Here is a 22,099-nt window from a genome sequence, read left to right on the forward strand (position 1 = left end):
TTGCGTTTTCCGACTCTTTCTTCATGCCTTTAGTATGATCAGTAAAGTAATGGAAGAGGTCATCAACAGTGCTATCAAGCAGCACTTGCTTAGCAATAACCTGCTCACTGACGCCCATTTTGGTTTCCACCAGGGCCACTCAGCTCCTGACCTCATTACAGCCTTGGTTCAAACATGGACAAAAGAGCTGAACCCCCGAGATGAAGTGAGAGTGACTGCCCTTGACATCAGTGCTGCAGTTGACCAAGTGTGGCATCAAGGAGCCCTAGCAAAACTGGAGCCAATGAGGGCCAGGGGGAAAACTCTCTGCTGGTTGGAGTCATACCTAGCACAAAGGAAGATGATTGTGGTTGTTGGAGGTCAGTCATCTCAGCTCCAGGACATCACTGCAGGAGTTCCTTAGGGCAGTGTCCTCGGCCCAACCATCTTCAGCTGCTTCGTCAATGACCTTCCTTCCAACATAAGGTCAGAGGTGGGGACATTCGCTATTGATTTGTTCAGCATCATTCGCCACTCCTCAGATACTGAAGCAGTCCATATCCAAATGCAGCAAGATCTGGACAACATCCAGGCTTGGGCTGGCAAAGGGCAAATAACATTTGTGCCGCACATGTGTCAGGCAATGACCATCTCCAGCAAGAGAGAATCTAACCATCGTCCCTTGACATTAAATGGCAATACCATCACTGAATACCCACTATCAACATCCTGGGGGTCACCATTGACCAGAAGCTGAACTGTACTAGCCATATAAATACTGTGGCTACAAGAGCAGGTCAGAGGCTAGGAATCCTGTGATGAGTAACTCACCTCTTGACTCCCCAAAGCCTGTCCACCATCTACAAGGCACAAGTCAGGACTTGCCTTGATGGGTGCAGCTTCCACAACACTGAAAAAGCTTGACACCATCCAGGATAAAGCAGTCCACTTGATTGGCACCCATCCACAAACATTCACTCCGTCCACCACCAACACACAGTAGCAGCAGTGTGTACCATCTACAAGCTGCACTGCAGGAATTCACTGCTACCATTTAGAAGTACAAGGGCAGCAGATAGATAGGAACAACACCACCTGGAAGTTCTCCTCCAAGTCACTCATCTTCCTGACTTGGAAATATAGTGGGGGAATCAGTGATGGTAATGCCATTGAATGTTAAGGGGCGATGGCTGGATTCTCTTTTGTTGGAGATGGTCATTGCCTGGCACTTGTATGGTGTGATTGTTACTTGCAACTTGTCAGCCCAATCCTGGATATTGAACACCTTCGGTCTGTCTGCAAGCATTACCCAGATCTCCCTGTCGCTTGCCATTTCAACACTCCACCCTGTTCTCGTGCCCACATGTCCGTCCTTGGCATGCTGCATTGTTCCAGTGAAGCTCAACGCAAACTGGAGGAACAGCACCTCATCTTCCGACTAGGCACTTTCTAGCTTTCCAGACTGAATATTGAGTTCAACAATTTTAGATCATGAACTCTCTCCTCCATCCCCACCCCTTTCCGATTTTCCCCCTCCTTTTTGTTTTTTCCAATAATTTATATAGATTTTTCTTTTCCCACCTACTTCCATTATTTTTAAGTGTATTTCCATCCATTGTTTTATCTCTACCTTTTAGCCTATTTCGATCCCTTCCCCACACCCCACCCCCACTAGGGGCTATCTGTACCTTGCTCGTCCTGCTTTCTACCCTTAATTAGCACATTCCTTTAGATAATATCACCACCTTCAACACCTCTTTGACCTTTTGTCTGTGACATCTTTTGGCAATCTCCAACTATCACTGGCCCTCTATCCAGCTCTTCTTGTCCCCTCCCCCCCCCCCACCTTAAACCAACTTATATTTCACTTCTTTTCTACTTTTACTTAGTTCTGTTGAAGGATCATTCGGACTCAGAATGTTAACTGTGCTCCTCTCCACAGATGCTGCCAGACCTGCTGAGTTTTTCCAGGTATTTTTGTTTTTGTTATTGTCCAGGTCTTGCTGTATTTGGACAAGCGGGCTGCTTTGTCCTGGATGGTGTCAAGCTGCCTCAGTATCTGAGGAGTTGTGAATGTTGCTGAACATTGTGCAATCATCAGCACACATCCCCAGCTCTGACCCTATGATGGAAGGGAAGTTATTGAAGCAACTGAAGATGGTTGGGCTGAGGAACTGTTATAAGTCAATGAACAATGCCACATGGGATCTGCTACTCTATAGTAAGAATAGGATTGTTCTTGTTTTGGTGTGTTCAATTTATTTTACGCTATTGCATCTGGAAACAAAAAGTAACAAAGGAACAGAAATAGGCCATTTCACCCTTCGAGCTTATACAGCCGGCATTCAATGAGAACATGACTGATCTCTAATCTAACTCCATATACCTGCCTTTGCCCCATATCTCTTTGTATCTTTGGTTAGCAAAATTCTCTCAATCTTAGAGTTAAAATTAACAATTAATCTAGCATCAATTGCCATTTGTGGAAGAGGGTTCTAAACTACCCTTTTGTATGGATATTTGGAATTTCTCTTCCTGATATTTGCTGGAAGATTGATAATATGTGAATCTTTGGCTGTGTTGTTAAGGCTGTTATGCATCACTTTGCACATTGTTTTCAATGTAATTATTTGTCCTACCCAATGGCACCATCCTCTCACTCAGCTGGGGCATTCCTACATACTTGCCATATATTATTTTTTTCTTTATTCTTTCATAGGATGTGAGCATTGCTAGCAAGGCCAGGATTGGTTGCCCATCCCTAATTTCCCTTGAACTGACGGGCAGGCTTTCTAGGCCATTTCAGAGGGCAGTTTAGAGCCAACCACATTGTGGTTATATATATCGCTCAGCACTATTTAGAACTTTAAATCAAATGGAGCAGTTGTGCATTTTCATTGAGCTCTAATCTTTTGCAGGCCACCAATCACATTCCTAGGAAGCAAAGGAGTGGGGTTGCATTAGACCAGCAACCTGCTTGCAGTCGGCAAGTAAATCGTTTACAAGAAAACCAGAGGGACATTGAACAATGCAAGGCATTGAAACAAATAGCTCAGGTAAATAAAAAGCTCCATTTCCCTCAACACATCACAGTGGTATTCAACTTAAATGCATTTATTCATCAAAATCTCAAAGAACTGCCCTTTCAAGGTTTTTGAAAAAATGTTAGTACATTTAGCACTGAGAACATGACAGCTAACTTTTTGCAAAAATCACCTCCAATTTCTGATGATATTTCTTTGTTTTAAAACCTTGTAGAGTGTATTGTTAAGTCAACATTTCTTTATCTCTACAATGTTCACACGCACAAAAGCATTCTGCTAATTTCAAGCAAACTAGAGGTCTGGCAATATTGTAGTCTTGTACTTTCCTGTTTTTTATGGAGATAATAAGCTTTCTAGTTTCACTCTGCTGATAGGGTGGAATGAAGTAAGCTGAGAGAAGGCTTGGGTGAAGCATACACACGGCAAAAACAAAAAACTACTGCGGATGCTGGAAATCCAAAACAAAAACAGGATTACCTGGAAAAACTCAGCAGGTCTGGCAACATCGGCGGAGAAGAAAAGAGTTGACGTTTCGAGTCCTTATGACCCTTCAACAGAACTGAGTAACATTAGGAGAGGGGTGTAATATAAGCTGGTTTAAGGTGGGGGGGGGCGGGGGGAAGAGAAGTTGAGGGGAGTTGGTTGTAGGGACAAGCAAGCAGTGATAAGAGCAGATAATCAAAAGATGTCACAGACAAAGGAACAAAGAGGTGTTGAAGGTGGTGATATTATCTAAGAGAATGTGCTAATTAATAATGGATGGCAGGACACTCAAGGTACAGCTCTAGTGGGGGTGGGGTGGAAAGACTGACAGGGCATTACAGGTATAGATTTAAAAATAATGGAAATAGATGGGAAAAGAAAAATCTATATAAATTATTGGAAAAAACAAAAGGGAGGGGGAAGAAACGAAAAGGGGGTGGGGATGGAGGAGGAAGTTCAAGATCTAAAGTTGTTGAATTCAATATTCAGTCCAGAAGGCTGTAAAGTGCCTAGTCGGAAGATGAGGTGCTGTTCCTCCAGTTTGCGTTGGGCTTCACTGGAACAATGCAGCAAGTCAAGGACAGACATGTGGGCAAGGGAGCAGGGTGGAGTGTTAAAATGGCAAGCGACAGGGAGGTTTGGGTCTTTCTTGCGGACAGACCGCAGGTGTTCTGCAAAACGGTCGCCCAGTTTACGTTTGGTCTCTCCAATGTAGAGGAGACCGCATTGGGAGCAACGAATGCAGTAGACTAAGTTAGGGGAAATGCAAGTGAAATGCTGCTTCACTTGAAAGGAGTGTTTGGGCCCTTGGACGGTGAGGAGAGAGGAAGTGAAGGGGCAGGTGTTGCATCTTCTGCGTGGGCATGGGGAGGTGCCATAGGTGGGGGTTGAGGAGTAGGGGGTGATGGAGGAGTGGACCAGGGTGTCCCAGAGGGAACGATCCCTATGCTGGAGTTGGCAGAAATGGCGGAGGATGATCCTTTGAATGCGGAGGCTGGTGGGGTGATAAGTGAGGACAAGGGGCACCCTATCATGTTTCTGGGAGGGAGGAGAAGGCGTGAGGGTGGATGCGCGGGAGATGGGTCGGACACGGTTGAGGGCCCTGTCAACGACCCTGGGTGGAAAGCCTCGGTTAAGGAAGAAGGAGGACATGTCAGAGGAACTGTTTTTGAAGGTAGCATCATCAGAACAGATGCGATGGAGGCGAAGGAACTGAGAGAATGGGATGGAGTCCTTACAGGAAGCGGGGTGTGAGGAGCTGTAGTCGAGGTAGCTTGTCAGTAGGCTTGTAATGGATATTGGTGGACAGTCTATCACCAGAGATTGAGACAGAGAGGTCAAGGAAGGGAAGGGAAGTGTCAGAGATGGACCATGTGAAAATGATGGAGGGGTGGAAATTGGAAGCAAAATTAATAAATTTTTCCAGGTCCCGACGAGAGCACGAAGCAGCACCGAAGTAATCATCGATGTACTGGAGAAAGAGTTTTGGGAAGGGGCCGGAGTAGGACTGGAACAAGGAATGTTCCACGTACCCCATAAAGAGACAGGCATAGCTGGGGCCCATGTGGGTACCCATTGCCACACCTTTTATTTGGAGGAAGTGAGAGGAGTTAAAGGAGAAATTGTTCAGTGTGAGAACAAGTTCAGCCAGACGGAGGAGAGTAGTGGTGGATGGGGATTGTTGGGGCCTCTGTTCAAGGAAGAAGCTAAGGGCCCTCAGACCATCCTGGTGGGGGATGGAGGTGTAGAGGGATTGGACGTCCATGGTGAAAAGGAAGCGGTTGGGGCCAGGGAACTGGAAATTGTTGATGTGACGTAAGGTGTCAGAGGAATCACGGATGTAGGTGGGAAGGGACTGGACAAGGGGAGAGAGAAGGGAGTCAAGATAATGAGAAATGAGTTCCGTGGGGCCTCTGGAGATCTTCCTCCCACAGCTTCCAACCTGATAATCGCCCAACCTCGGACGGCCCGCTTCTACCTCCTACCCAAAATCCACAAACAGAACTGTCCCGGCAGACCGATCGTGTCAGCCTGTTCCTGCCCCACGGAACTCATTTCTCATTATCTTGACTCCCTTCTCTCTCCCCTTGCCCAGTCCCTTCCCACCTACGTCCATGATTCCTCTGACACCTTACGTCACATCAACAATTTCCAGTTCCCTGGCCCCAACCGCTTCCTTTTCACCATGGACGTCCAATCCCTCTACACCTCCATCCCCCACCAGGATGGTCTGAGGGCCCTTAGCTTCTTCCTTGAACAGAGGCCCGAACAATCCCCATCCACCACTACTCTCCTCCGGCTGGCATCACACTGGCATTGCTGAGAAACCCGAGCAGTGCTGCTGCAGTTAGGCTTTGAATGTTGCACTCACCTCGAAGTCCCGAGCGAAGTGAGGGTGGACAGCTGCCACCACTTATATCCGGTCGTGGTTAGACAGGTCTAATTTCCTGTTGGCATGGTACATAATTGGGAGGGGGAATGTCCTTCTGGCAAGTCGCTTTTTTAAGGAATATTTATGATATGGTAATGCATGCAAATTGTGTTCCCAACATGGATCAACAGGAAACCCAACCCGCTATCAGCCCGCCATGAAAATGATGAGGGGAAAATTTGGAATCAATTTCCCGCCAGAGGGATCCTGACTTTTGGCCTCTCTCCGAATTTTCTGCTCCTGCTCACCACGAAACCCGCGGCTGCAGGGATGGGAAAATTCCGCCCAAAGTTTTTATATAAAATTGTTAATCTAATTTACATAAATTCAGTGGATGGTATTGGGAAGGGGGGCCCCACAGGAAGCCACCCGCCTGCCCTGGCTTCCAAACCCCCTCCCCCAACGACCTCTTCCCTGCAACCCCCATCTTGCATGGTCATCTCTATCTGGGGATCCAGCAACGGTCCTCGTGGCACTGTAGTGGCACTCTGTGGTTCTACCGGTACTGGAGAGCCGCCAGCCTCTGATTGACTGGCATCTCTCAGGGGCAGGATTTCCTCCCTACTAGGAGCTTAATCTGATGGGAGGCCCGCGCTGCCCCACTAAGTGCCTGACTACCTCAGAAAACCACCAGGCCTTGATGGGAAAAGTGATGCAGTACTCCAACTTGTAGGCAAGACCCCCGTCATCCACAGTAAATTCCGGCCAATATGATAAACACCAGTGAAATTTACGCTTGCAGCCAAAAGGTTATTAAATACAAAATATACCATGACTGTGCAAATTATTCCTATAGACCTTAAAAAATCTATTTTGTGTAACTGCTCAAAGTCATTCGCAATAAATGTCTAAGTGGATTATGCATTTAAACTCAAGAAGGTACACTGAAACAAAACAAAATTGAGCTGTGCAACCTTCAGTGTAATACATCATGTTGAGGTGATGAGGAAACTTAGATATGCACGCTGGGAATTTCCTGAGAACTGCTTCTGTTCCATTGCTATAACTTCACTGGTAACATGGAGACTTCATTTGCGTATGTAATTATATTAGGAGTGTATTGAATGTATGATCCATAAATATAATTATAAAATAATAAAAAGATTAAAATATCATTAAAGCTGTGGCAATCATTAGATTAAGAAGCCCTTCAAATTGATCTTAAGAAATGAGAAATACTAAATACATTAGCAAACGTGACTAGGGAATGAACACTTCCTGGCTGCTTTATCTGGTAGCCACTGGAGATTCCAGTGGAAACACAAGTTCCTCAGCAAAATAGGCAAATTGATAAGTTTAACTGATTCTGCTGCTAATATTGTCTTTTGCATGCATTAGAAAGTCAGACTTTCCAGTGCATTTGATATTGCCTCTGTTGTTGCAGAAGTTGTAAACACCTTCGGTCTGTCCACAAGCATGACCCAGACCTCCCTGTCGCTTGCCATTTCAACACTCCACCCTGCCCTTATGCCCACATGTCTGTCCTTGGCCTGCTACAATGTTCCAGTGAAGCTCAACGCAAACTGGAGGAACAGCACCTCATCTTCCAATTAGGCACTTTGCAGCCTTTCGGACTTAACATTGAGTTCAACAATTTCAGATCATGAACTCTCTCCTCCATCCCCACCCCCTTTCCGATTCCCCCTTTTCCAATAATTTATATATTTTATATATATATATATATATATATTCTTTTAATATATATTTTTTTCCCACCTAATTCTATTATTTTTAAATGTATTTCCATTCATTGTTTTATCTCCACCTTTTAGCCCATTTCGATCCCTTCCCCCACCCCACCCCCACTAGGGCTATCTGTCACTTGCTCGTCCTGCTTTCTACCCTTAATGTCACCATTAGCACATTCCATAGCTAATATCACCACCGTCAACATCCCTTTATCCTTTTGTCTATGACATCTTTGGCAATCTCTTCTTTGCTTCCACCTATCACTGGCCCTCTATCCAGCTCTACCTGTCCCACCCCCTTCAACCAGCTTATATTTCATCTCATTTCTATTTTTCCTTAGTTCTGATGAAGAGTCATACGGACTCGAAACATTAACTGTATCCCTCTCCGCAGATGCTGTCAGACCTGCTGAGTTTTTCCAGCTATTTTTGTTTTTGTTGCAAAGACTCAGTTGACTTTCTATTAGAGAACTATTAACGGAACTTTTAATCTACCTGTTCAAATGCAATGGAAACGGAGGGAATTGTGCAGTGTGATGTAATGAGAATCAAAGAAATGACAAGTTAGTTACTCACTAGTAACGGTCAGAATAGTTCTGGCTGAGTAATTTTTAAGCACTTGACGAAATCTCTCTTCTTGATGTGAATAAAATTGTGGCAGATCTATATTTACTCAGATTCTGCTATGAATTAGTACAGGGGAGAGTAATTGTTGTGGGGGAATTACTAATTGTCTAATTCTTTGAAAGATGGTGCCGCATAGAGTGGATCGACTGTACTACATCTGTGGGAGCCACATACCAATTCGACCCAAGTATGAAGTGGACATGGCTGCATTGAAAAGGTATCAAGGCTTTGTAAAAGGCTTGAGGAAAGAGGTTTAAAAGCAAGGGATAATCTACTGACTATGATACAATTAAATAATAAGTAGTAAAAATGTTATTATATACACTTTTTGATGTTGTATAAAAGAAAGAACAACTGCACATGCTGCAAGTCAAAACCAAGACCATAAAATACTGGAAATGTACAGCAGGTCAGCCATCATTGTAAAATAAAGTATAGGATATGATGCTTCAGCTGTGTATTGTTGATCAGTCCAGTTTCAGTTTTTATTTCTTGCAGAGACAGTTTTGTCAAAATGGATTGTTTAAAAGAAAACTAATGATAGGTAATGCAGCAGTCATTACCATCTCACAATTTCACTTCAGTAGCTGCCAGAGGATGGGCGAGGCCAGGGCAATGGAGACCCAAGCTTTCCTTACAGAACCCAGAGGACAGTCCTGTTCCTCTTGGCGCATAAGGAAACTTTAAAAAAATAAACGCACCTCCCTGGGCCTGGCTGCTATTCCCAGTAATTTTGCCTCGCTACCCTCCTCAGGCCTCAGGTGAAAATTAAAGGCCCCAATCATCAGATCCTGACTTGTGTATTTAACCTAGATCCTGCTGGCTTGGGGCAGGTGCCCTTGCCACATACAACTTAAAATTTTTTTTGTAAGTTGGCCAAAGCAGGATGCAAACGAATGGGTGAGACCCCATTTCATTTCAACTGCACCTCATGCCCCTGGCCTGGATTCTGCTAGACAGTAAGAGTTGAAATCTTCAATGTGAGCGGGGTCATCACAGGTAAGAATGATCCATTCCAGGCATAAACACCACCAGTGGGGTCATCACATGTAAGGATGATCCATTCCAGACATAAACATTTCCAGCAGGAGTTACAGACAGATAGTAGCAAGAAACCAGGTGATTTGCTCTTTGGTCCTTCTTCATATATGTGGTTCAGCCACTCTTTAGATAAAATTGCTGACATGTTAGGTGTGGTAAAGTGAGGTACCCTGTCCCTTTAAGACAATGCAAGTGTACTGATCATGTGACAGTACTGACAAATTTCTGCACAGCATGGCAATTGGGAACTGTAAGTCTAGTTCTGCAGGTTTCTGAGTGAGCACGTATGATCTGGTGCTCTGCCCTATGTCTCAATAAACTATCACTGTTTATTCTTACATCAGTCTCTCCCCGTTATTGATTGTAAGCAACAACTGAAGAGAATATAGGAAGGTGTGCAGTTAGAGTTTGGTTGGCCAATGAGTTCATATACCCAAGACATAAAAGTGGTGACGAGGATAAAAAAAACATTGCAAGGCCCCTGAGTGTGAGTCCACAAGATGGGTGAGCAAAGCATTGGAAAGAGAATCTGTAATTTACTTGTAAAATAGATGACAGCCGGCAATCAGAGCAGAAAGCAGCGCTGCAGTTTAAAATTAAAAAAGAACTCTGCAGAATCATGATGGTGGGGATCCTGCCAAAACTCAAAAAGAGCGGGAAACCCAGCAGAGAGTAGCCGACAGCTGCAGAGACAGAGTTTAAAAAACGGTGACTGCTCTTAAAGCGGCAATACATTTAAATTGGTAAATACGTGAAAAATGGCTATGGGCAGAAAATTATAAGAGACCCCAGAGAGACCGCAACTCTGCGATAAGCCAAACACCTAAATTCGTCATTACCTGAAAAGCCTATCGGAAGTGCAGTCCCCTTGCAATCGTTCACGATGCCGCAGTTTGGGCATGTCGATCCATTCAACCCCATTTCAGATGGCTGGTCTTAGTATGTCGAATGTCGAGTGTTCTTTGTTACCACTAATGACAGCGGGGGGAGGAGAACAAGGCGATTCTTTTGTCCTCATGCGGGAGCAAAACTTACAGGCTGATCCGCAGCTTTACGTCACCTAGCTCCCCAGACTCGAAGACTTTCAACAAGTTAATAAAAATTGTACAGAGCCACCTGAGACCAAAGCCCTCAGTTACGATGCAGCGTTTCAAGTTCAATTCAGGGAACAGGCTTCCAGAGGAGAAAATAACTGACTATGTGGCTGTTTTAAAGACATTAACTGAGTATTGCGAATTTGGAACGTCCATTAGTGATATGTTGAGAGGCTGACTGATATACAGGATTGGAGATGATATTATCCAAAGGTATTTGCTTGCCACACTTAGTCTAGGCCTCAATAAGGCATTAGAATTAGCTACCACAATGAAGAGTGCTGTTAGAAGTTTTTAGTTATAAAAGATACACAAAATAGCGCCATCCATCTGGTCAAGCGGGACAATCCGGCACCAAAAGACACAAAAACTATGGACTCCACGGAAAAACAGGAAATACTCTCTAGCTCCAGACCATTGAAATACCGCGGTACTGCAGTGAAAACCCACAAAACGAATGAGAGAAATACATCCAGGCCTCCAGTGAGTGAACGACAACTCAAACAAGTCGAGTGCTTTTTCTGTCACTGCTATGACCACATAAGGCTGCACCGCAGAGGAAGGCTAAAACAACACTATAAAGGCAGAAGGAAAAATCGTGAACTATACCTCATGGAAGAGCCAGAAGAAATAAAATCAGTCACCCATTCATTATATAACCTCAAAGTGGGTAGAACCGAGCCAATCCAAGCAGCCATTACAGTTAACAGACAACCCATTAAGATGGAAGCTGATACGGGAGCGTCAATGTCCATCATCACAGAGCATACATTTAGATACCTGAGTAAAGGAACCCATCCTTTGAAGTTAGAGGTTCTGGATACAAAGCTGAGGACATACACGGGTGAAGAAATACATGTGAAATGGCTATGTTAAGTCATGGTGCACTATGAGGAACAGGCTGCAAAATTACCCCTATTTGTAATGTCAGGCAGGGGACCGAGTCCCCTTGGAAGGAACTGGCTGGGAGAGATAAATTTTGAGGGCCCGCTAAGTTCCCAATTCGAAACCAGAAATGTTGCTGCAAGAAAAATGAGCACACAAAGACCCAATGGGAGACACCCGTAGAAGTGTTACACCGAGATATCGTTCAAGCTGAAGTCAGCATCCGTCAAAAGGAAATGGAAAATCTATTAAAGGACTTTTGTGCACCACAAAATTCAATCAGCTCCCAATTTGTGCCACGAGAAAGATATAAAGAAGAAATGAAAGAGTTAAGTCTGTCTCTAGCCGAGTTAAGGAATGAATTAGCTGTGATGGGGCAATGGTATGCGATTCTCCAGGAAATAATTAATGAGAATAGGAAAGAATTGGAAGAGTTGAAGCAGCAGCAGCATAAAAGCCTTGAAGTTTTAAAGCTAGAAGGCCCTGAATTCTCAAAAGAGCTGTCAAAAAAGCCAACTACTGAGCTCATTCATGTTCAGCTTGCGCCTGAGTCTAGTCCAGCCAACAGCGAAATTAAAGAGAAGACAGAGATATGGATCAGTGCTACCAAGAAAAGGACATGCAGGAAGAAAAAATTGACAGCACTCAGAAAGAAAAACATAAAGAATTGTTTTTCCCTTTTCTCCTCTCTCTTCACACATCATGTAGCTCATCGCTGTATTGCTTTGTGCTTGTTGCCCTTTATCTGTTTCAGCTTGGAGGGGAGGGGCAGCAGGAGTGAATGTGACTGCACCCGGAATTTGGCGGAATCCCTGAAAAGGAGGTCTTGGAAACACCAGCTGAGGTTGTTGGGCTACGATGGTCAACCTATCAAAGAAGGGCCTCCTGAGAGACTTGACCTGGAAATAGTTATTTTGTAAATAGTTAATGCGTTTTAAGCATCTTAGCTGTACTTTTAATTAAAGGGGGAGGCTTGTGGTAAAGTTAGGTACCCTGTCCCTTTAAGAGAATGCGAGTGTACTGATTGTATGACTGCACTGACGAATTACTGCACAGTGCGGGCAACTGGGGACTGTAAGTCTAGGTCTGGAGGTTTTGGAGTAAGCAAGTATGATCTGGTGCACTGCCCCATGTCTCAATAAACCATCGCTGTTTATTCCTACGTCAGTCTCTCCCCGTTATTGATGGCAAGCAGCGACTGAAGAGAATATAGGAAGCCGTGCAGTTAGAGCTCATTTAGCCAATGAACTCATTTACCCAAGACATAGGGGAGAATTTTCACATCAGCGAGCGGGGGCGGGTCCCGAATGTCGACCCGTAAAATGACGCGCGGTGACGTCGGGCATGCATCCCGATGTCACCGTGTGTCATTCAGATCTTCCGTTCGCCTGGCGCGTGCTGGAGGCGGCTGTGCGCCCGCTGAACTGTCAAAGGCCTGTTAAGACCATCAGTAAACCAATTAAACTAATTCTCAACGCTGCCCGTCCAACCTTAAGGTTGGCGGGGGGCAGGCAAAGGGCTCAAGCAGCTTTCACCTTTTTCATGTAACCTTATCCACAGGCGAGATGAGGTTTCATGAAGGTTTTATTAAATTAATAAATAAATTTTGCTCATTTCATAAATGTGTCCCAGCTCATGTGACACTGTCACATGAGGGGACATGTGTAAATGATTTTTTACTTTCTTTATTAAAAATTCTCAATATGAACTTAATCTCCCTGGGGCAGTTCTGCGCCTCAGGGAGATTTCTGCGCTCTTTCACACGCATGCACAAAAAAGCGCAAGCCCCGACTCTCCCTCCTTCACCCACCTGCACAGGTAGCGCAGCGCTACCGGGCACGCATCACGCTAGGCGGGCCTTAATTGGCCCACCCACGTAAAATGGCGGTGATCGGCTCCGCCCCCACCCCTGCTCCCAACCAGCCCGCCCAACAGGCAGAAGATTCTGCCCATAAAATTAAGGGATATGATTGAAAAAATATATTTCAAATTGATTGTTGTTATAGTACACAAAGCCTTTAACTTCATCAAGAATTATTTTTTAAATGGTAAATGGCTGACATTTGTACATTATTGAAGAATATAGTGCCCACTATTTACAGTGGATAAATGCTACCTAATAGATTAATCAAATTTAGGAGGTAGAGGGAAACATTTTGTTTCCCTCATTAAAAAATAAATATCGAGCGCTTTAGCCCAGTGTGACAAAGGTCTTTAGTGTTTCATATGTCCAAAAGTAAATGCAGTATGTGTTATTAAATGAATTCGTACACCAGGCCTAACCTTGCTTAATTAATACACTGCATTATTTAATTTTCTTCAATTACAATTTCCTGTCAGGGTTACTGTACCCTGCACTTAGAGATGCCAAGCCCTCATTTACTTGTTTATACTTCTGGGAGTTGAAAGTGAAGTGAAGTTGAGTAGTCTGTTGTTTGGAACTTGATAACTGGATAACTTCCGATGTAATTATATTGATTTGCGCACTTTATTTATAGACAACTACATCTGATTAAAAAAAATACAGCTTGATGGACAACTTTGTCAGACATTTGCTGGAGTAAACAGAATGATTAATCTAATTATATGCTAAAACACAATTATTATGAGCTTAGTAGGCTGAGCCTTTGCTTCCCAGTGCATATTTCAGTACAAGTATCATCCGCTGTGAATATCATTTGATGCTCAAAAGACACATGTAATGGCAGCACATGTAGTTTGCAATATATTATCATTTTGTTTTTGAAATGTGAATATTTAATCGCCTTTACAGAACTTAATACATGCTTCTATGAAGGAACTGTATTATACATAAGGGAGAATTTTCTCACCGTCGGGTAGGCTGGGCGGGAGCCGCCGCGGGTGGGCGTGCAGCCAATCGCCAGCCCCAATCGGCTGCACGCCGCCAATTTATGCGGACGGGCCAATTAAGGCCCACCCAGAGTGACACACACCTGGAAGCGCTCAGCACTACTTGTGCGGGCGGGGGGAGGAGGGAGAGTCGGGACCTTCGCTCTTTCGCACGTGCGCGCAGAACAGCGCAGAAATCTCCCTGAGGCACGGAGCTGCCACAGGGAGATTACTTTGATTATGAAAACTTGAAATGAAGAATAAAAAAAATTATTCAGACATGTCCCCTCATGTGACAGTGTCACATGAGCTGGGACATGTCAATGAATTTTAATAAAATTTTTTTAAAACTTTTAAACCCTTCATGAAACCTCATCCCGCCCGTGGATGAGGTTCAGTGAAAAATGCGAAGGCCGCCTGGGCTCTTCACCTGCCCGCCATCCTTAAGGTTGGACAGGCAGCCCTGACAATGACTTTAATGAGATGATTAATGGCCTTAACAGGCCTTTGACAGTTTGGCGGGCACGCAGCCGACTCCGGTGCTTGCTCGACGAACTGAAGATTGGAATGATGCGTGTGACGTCGGGACACACACCCGACATCACTGAACAGCATTTTACGTGTTGGTGTATGGGGTCTGCCCCCGCACGCCGACCAGAAGATTCTGCCCATAATTTATTTGGGTATCATGGGCCTCTGCATCTTATGGTCATTATCACTCATAGCACAACACAAAGAAAACGTCTGCTTTCAAATTTGACCATTGATCAACTTATTAACTGAGGAACATAGTTCTCATGTGCAGTTTTCAGTATATAGAACAATGCACAGTTATGAAGTATGGGCATGTAATGGCATGTTCGTACTCATTACAGTATAACAAATAACTCACTGGGTGGTAAGTCAGTTAAGGTGTTTTTTTAATGTGGATTTGATTTTATTTGCTATATAATTACAAGCTGACGTTTTTCCATGAATAAGTCATTGTTATTTGTTGTGACAGGCAGTCAGATTGTGAACTCATATAAACTGAGGTAATCCAGATTCAGCCATGGGGATCTTTACCCCAGGCACCAACATTACATGCAGACTCGAAACGATCTAAACTGAGGCCATGGTGTTTAGGGTAAAGAGGTGACATGCACAATTAAAGGAAACTAAACTGATGTTAGAGTGGAGAAGAGGATAGTGGACAATTACAGGAGGAATGGTGAAAGCCTTTTGGTCTACCACAGAAACCGAAGCAAAATACAGCAGACGTTGGACATCTAAAATAAAAACCAGAAAACGCAGGAAAATACTAAGCAAGTCAAGCAGCATCTATGGAGAGAGAAACAAGAGTTGTTGGTTCAGGTTGATAACCTTCTATCAGAACTGGGAGATATTCAAGATGAACAAATCCTTTCCTTGGCTCTGTACTTGTTCAAGAGTTGTTCTTCTCTAGCACTGCTCTTTCATCATGTTCGTTACCTGCTTCCACTACCAAAATAATTTGAACCCTTGTGGGCGGTTACTACGTAAAATAGGCTGCAGTATAAAGCTCCACCTTCCATTGTCATCTTACATAAGGCAGGAATGCAAGCAGGGACAGAACAAAATTTGTGCAGTGATTGTATGGGGTGGGAATTCAGCAAAGCGGCTGCACCTCCCACCCCAAAAACAGGCAGAATTTAGAGGAAAATTCCAAGTCTTCATGTTTTGAACAAATGACTGAACTAGCCATTCTTAATTTTGTTTGCCAATCTCATGACCTTTACAATTTTTAACTGACTCTCTGGGGAGGCCATTTCCTGATAATCCCGTTTCCCCTCTAGAAGTGAGCAGAATCTTGTTGTTATGGTTCTGCACACTTGTATTGTTTTCCTCACTGCTGTGTCTAGTAGGTACATAGCATGCACATGGTAATTGGATAGGAATACATGTGCCTGTGCCTGCACTCTGAGTTTTATTACTGGAGAAGGAATGCATAGGGTTTGGATTTCTGTTAATTTATATTTCATTGAAGGTAACATTCCCTTTTTAAGAATTCAGACTAGTAATCCTACCCCTATATAATCTTGTTGAGATGGGTTAAGTCAGTGGAAAGAAACTGATTCCGAAGCCTTAACTGTTTTATCATTTTGTTGAGTCAATTTGTAAGAGCCTTTCTTAAATGGATAAATCAATTTTTAGTTAAATCAAATTGCCAGACATAAACTATGTGGCTGACATTTTTAGATAAACTCTCCTCACCTCTTGATACTACATGATTATCATCAATGGATTAATTTATTTGATATTACAATCCAAATTTCATATGAGAATTTCCAGATTTTCTGCTCTATGTTTTTTACTTAAAATTTATGAGGCATGTTTGCATCATTGTTTTTAAAATGTATTAAATTGTTTCTTTCCTCTGCGTATTCCACACTAAGCACTATGCCTCAACTGCTGGGGTGATGAAGCAGTGTGTCCTTGTGCACCTATTAATGCAGCTGTGTAACCCACAAGACAGCCAGCGTAACACTTTCTCCAATTTTTCACCCTCTCTTTAAAGAAGAGCGTGAACTTTGCTTGCCTATTTCCTCAATGGCACAGCCGAGATTAGGAATCAACTGTGTGGGGAATCACATCAATGCACTCGTGTTCCTCTACAGTGCATCTTGGATTGATAGGGTTTTTAAGTAATTCACTAGTGCACTGGCTTTTGGCCACATACTTTTTTAATTGGGCAAATCTACCAACTTTTCAAATGACTTGCAATCGTAGAATCTTGCAGACTGATTGCAGCACAGAAGAAGACCATTCTGCCTGTCAAATCCACATAAACAATTTAGCTAATCCCACTCCCCCGCCCTTTCCTCTTAGCTCTGCATTTTTTTTCTCTTCAGATAATGATCCAATTCCCTTTTGAAAGACATGATTGAATCTGCCCCCACCACAGTTTCGGGTAGTGGATGCCAGAAGCTAACCACACACTGCGTATAAAAGTTTTTCTTCATGTCACCTTGTTTCCTTTGCCAATCACCTTAAATTAGTGTCCTCTGGTTTGTGACCCTTGCAACAATGGGAACAATTTCTCCCTATCTGCTCTGTCCAGATCACTCGTGATTTTATACACCTCAATCAAATCTTCACTCAACCTTCTCCTTAAGGAGAACAGCCCCAATTCATCCATGTAACTGAAGTCCTTTATCCTTGGACCAGTCTCGTAAATCTTTTCTGCACCCTCTCTAAAGTTTTCACATCCTTTCTAATGTGCGGTGCCCAGAATTGGATACGATACTCCAGTTGAGTCCTAACCAGCATTTTATAAAGGTTCATCATAACCTTCTTGTTTTGCTACAGTACTCTATGCCTCGATTTATAAAACCCATGATCCCGTATGCCTTTTTAACCACTTTCTCAACTTGTCTGCCACCTTCACAATGATTTGTGCACATATACACCCGAGTTTCTCTTCCTTTGCCACCTTTAGAATTGTATGCTTTAGTTTATATTGCCTCTCATTCTTCCTAGCAAAATGTATCACTTCACATTTTGCTGCACTAAATTTCATTTTTCTTGTGTCCACCCACTCCACCAACCTGTCTACACTCTCTTGAAGTTTATCGCTATCTTCCTCGCAGCTCACCCTATTGCCAAGTTTTGTCTCATCTGCAAATTTTGAAATTGTGCCCTGTATACCCAAGTCAAAGTTATTAACATACATCAAAAAAAGTAGTGATCCTAGTGCCAAGTCCACTGTATACATGCTTCCAGTCTGAAAAACAACCATTCACCACTTCTCTCTGTTTCCTATCACTCAGCCAACTTCATATCCATGCTACCACAGTCCCTTTCATTCCATGGGTCCTACAATAATGACATAAACACAATTAATCACATTACTTCAGCCCATTCACCTTGACAGTACTACCAGATGTATAAATTCAAGAGATCATTTCTGGCAACGTATGATGGCAGAGAATCAATGAATTGAATTCAGAAAGGATTGTGGTGCTAGAACCTGGATAGCCAGGTGGGGAAGGATAGAACACTGGAGCCTAGTCGTTATATATTTACAAACTTTTAATTACAAAGATACACATTGCATAGTCTGTACCTCCAGCCAACTACCCTTGTTTCAGTATGCTCTTATAAATATGAGCATAGGTGAATCCCCACTTAATACCTAACAGCTGAATACTAGTAACACCTAACTGATATACAATTAATGTGGATATGTGGATGGAAACTCTGACCAATTTATGGCATTTCATCATCTTTTATATTCCATGGCAGTTCAAATATTCTCAATCATTTTGGGAAAGAATGTAGATTTGCCATTAATTTTTGATGTAAATTTGTTAAAAAGCTGAATGTGCTGCTGGAGCCAGAGGCCAGGAGATCCAATAGTATATTATGCTGCTTATTGAGTACATATATCAAAAGCTGTATTTGCATTATGGCAAACTAATTTTCCTGAAATGAAAAAATTATTGCATTGGTTCCCCCTTCCAAACTTTGTTCATCAATGTGTTGCAGTTCCCTTGATTTGTTTGAATAAACTACAAATGTCTCATTTCCTAAGAGCCATTTTTCCATTAAGACCATTTGCCTATCCCATGGGTACCACACTCATTCCATTCATTCCATAGTATGACATTGCTCCAGTTGTGCTATTCAATAAAAAATACAGTGTTTTGTACAGCAACAAGAAAAGCAGGCCTGTCCTTTAGCAAAGTTGTTATCCACAATTAGCTGTTATCCACATGCCTCTGATTCAGAACGCTGTGTGTTCAGGTCCCACTCACTACTTGAGCACAAAGTTTTGGGTGCAGAGCTGTGGGAGTGCTGTATTGTGGGAGGTGCCATCTTTTGGATGAGGCGTTAAGTCCAGGCCCCACTTGCTTTCTCAGGTGGACATAAATGATCCCACGGCACTATTTCAAACAAGAGCAGGGGAGTTTTCCCTGTTCTCCTGGCTAATGTTTATCACTGAGCTAGTGTCATTAACAAATGGATTACCTGGTAATTTTCTAATTGCTGTTTGTAGGGCCTTACTGTGCCTAAATTGGCGGTTATGCTTCCTACATTACAACAACATCTTCTATTTATATAATGCCTTAAAGGTAATAAAAGATCCCGAGGCACTCCACATGGATTTAATAAAACAAAATGAACCACTAAGCCACATAAGGAAATATTAGGGCAGATGACCAAAGGCTTGGTTTTAAGCAGTGTTTTAAGGTGGAAAGCGAGGCAAAGAGGCTGAGGGAGGGAATTCCATGGTTTCAGGCTCACGCAGCTCAAGCATGACCACTCACAGTGGCGCAATTTAAATCAGGGATGCTGAAAAGGCCAGAATTAGAAGGGAATAGATATCTTGGAAAGTTTTGGGGCTGGAGGAAATTACAGAGATAAGGAGGGGGAAGGCACTGGAATGATATGAAAACGAGGATGAGAATTTTAAAATTGAGGCATTACTTGTAACTGGGAGCCAGTGTAGGTCAGTGAGCACAGGGGTGATGGGTAAATAGGGCTTGGTGTGATTTAGTACACAGGCAGCAGTGTATGGAGAGTAGAACATGGGAATCTGACCACGTGTGTTAAAATTGTCAAATCTAGAGTGACTACAAGTGACCACACTTCAAAAGTACTTAATTAGATGTGAAACACTTCGGGATGTCCTGAAGTCATGCAATGTGCTATATAAATGCAAGTTTTTCTTTCTATCATGAATTGCTTCAATTATCCCATTATGAAATGTTGAAGTTTAAAATCATGAGGGGTCTGGACTGAGTACGCAGGGAAAAGCTGTTCCCATTGATGGAAAGATTAAGAACAAGAGAGCACAGATTTAAGGTAATTAAATAAAATAATTTAATAAAAGAGCAATGGAGACATGAGGAAAAACTTTTTCACAGAGCAATTGGTTAGGATCTAGAATGCACTGCCTGAGACTGTGTGGAGGCAGGTTCACTCGAGGCATTCAAGAGAGAATACGATTGTTATCTGAAAACGAAGAATGTGCAGCGCTACGGGGAGAAGATTGGGAAGTGATGCTAGGAAAATCGCGAGTGCAGACACGATGGGCTGAATGTGCTCCTTCTGTGCTGCAGCCATTCTGTGATTTTGTGAAGTTTCTCCATTCAATGGCAAAATTAATTCCAATAAAGCAGCAAAGTACACACATTGAGACATAGAATTTAAATGTCATAGTTAATAGGATTCAGATGACACTATACATAGTGCAATGCTCACTATGCCTTAACAAATACCCTCCTTTGTTCTTGCAAATTAAACAAAACACCTACAACAAAACAAAATCAAGAAGGTCTGAATGCAATCATCTTAGATGACAGCTGCAAATTTGTTATATTACAAACTTGAATCATATTGTAATTATTTACAGTGTTAACTAGGGATAATTGATTACCAAAAAATTAAAATCTAATGCTAAATTGCATTGTTAATAGTCTTAATTCAAACTATCTGCTAACTTGAATGATTTTTAAAATTTATTCATGAGATGTGGGCGTCACTGGTGAGGCCAACATTTATTACCCATCCCTAACTGCCCTTGAGAAGGTGGTGAGCTGCCTTCTTGAACCGCTGCAGTCCATGTGGTGTAGGTGACACAGTGCTGCTCGGGAGGGAGTTCAAGGATTTTGACCCAGCAACAGTGAAGGAACGGCAAAATATTTCCAAGTCAGGATGGTGAGAGGCTTGGAGGGGAACTTCCAGGTGGTGGTGTTCCCATGTGTCTGCTGCGCTTGTCCTTCTAGATGGTAGTGGTTGTGGATTTGGAAGGTGCTGTCTAAGGAGCCTTGGTGAGTTCCTGCAGTGCATCTTGTAGATGGCACACACTCCTGCCACCATGTGTTGGTGGTGGAGGAGTGAATGTTTGTGGATGGGTGCCAATCAAGTGGGCTGCTTTGTGCTGGATGGTGCCAAGCTTCTTGAGTGTTGTTGGAGCTGCACTCATCCAGGCAAGTAGGGAGTATTACATCACACTCCTGACTTGTGCCTTGTAGACGGTGGGCAGGCTTTGGGAAGTCAGGAGGTGAGTTACTCGCCACAGGGTTCCTAGCCTCTAGCCTGCTCTTGTAGCCACAGTATTTATATGGCTAGTCCAGTTCACTTCCTGGTCAATGGTGACCCCCAGGATATTGATAGTGGGGGATTCAGTGATGGTAATGCCATTGAATGTCAAGGGGCGATGGTTAGATCCTCTCTCTTGTTGGAGATGCTCATTGCCTGACACTTGTGTGGTGTGAATGTCACTTGCCACTTGTCAGCCCAAGCCTTCATATTGTCCAGGTCCTGCTGCATTTGGACATAGACTGCTTCAGTATCTGAGGAGTTGCGAATGGTGTTCAGCATTGTGCAATCATCAGCGAACATCCCCACTTCTGACCTTGTGATGGAAGGAAAGTCATTGAAGAAGCAGCTGACGATATTTGGGCCTAGGACACAACCCTGAGGAACTCCTGCAGTGATGTCCTGGAAATGAGATCATTGACCTCCAACAGCCACAACCGTCTTCCTTCATGATGGTCCACAGCACATCATGGATGCCCAGTCTTGAGTTGCAAGCTCTGAAGAAGTGTCATATGGACTCGAAAAATCAACTCCGTTTCTCTCTTCACAAATGCTGCCAGACCTGCTGAGTTTTTCCAGCATTTTCTGTTTTCATTCCTTTGTGCTAGGTATGGCTCCAACCAACGGAGAGATTTCCCTCTGATTCTCATCGACTCCAGTTTTGTTAGGGCTCCTTGATGCCACAGTCGTTCAAATGCTGCCTTACTGTCAAGGGCAGTCACTCTCACCTCACCTTGGGAGTTCAGCACTTTTGTCCATGTTTGAACCAAGGATCCTCAATGTGAAGACGGGACTTCAAGGACTGTGCAGTGGTCACTGCTACCGATGCTGTCATAAACAAATGCATCTGTGGAAGGCAGATTGGAGAGGATGAGGTCAAGCATATTTTTCCTTCTTGTTGGTCCCTCACCA

General features: G+C 43.3%; 1 protein-coding gene across 1 annotated transcript in view; it reads left to right on the forward strand.

The window, feature by feature from the left end:
* The window catches only part of LOC144682050 (uncharacterized), a 620,845-nt gene that overhangs the window by 480,488 nt on the left and 118,258 nt on the right, over positions 1 to 22,099 (forward strand). Inside the window, exons 5-6 of the mRNA XM_078544320.1 lie at positions 2,898 to 3,035; positions 8,375 to 8,469. Coding sequence (XP_078400446.1) covers positions 2,898 to 3,035; positions 8,375 to 8,469 — 233 coding nt within the window. The remainder of the gene's footprint in view (positions 1 to 2,897; positions 3,036 to 8,374; positions 8,470 to 22,099) is intronic.

The sequence above is a fragment of the Cetorhinus maximus genome, chromosome 6 (genome assembly GCF_964194155.1).
Source record: "Cetorhinus maximus chromosome 6, sCetMax3.hap1.1, whole genome shotgun sequence".
In the NCBI taxonomy this organism is placed as follows: Eukaryota; Metazoa; Chordata; class Chondrichthyes; order Lamniformes; family Cetorhinidae; genus Cetorhinus; species Cetorhinus maximus.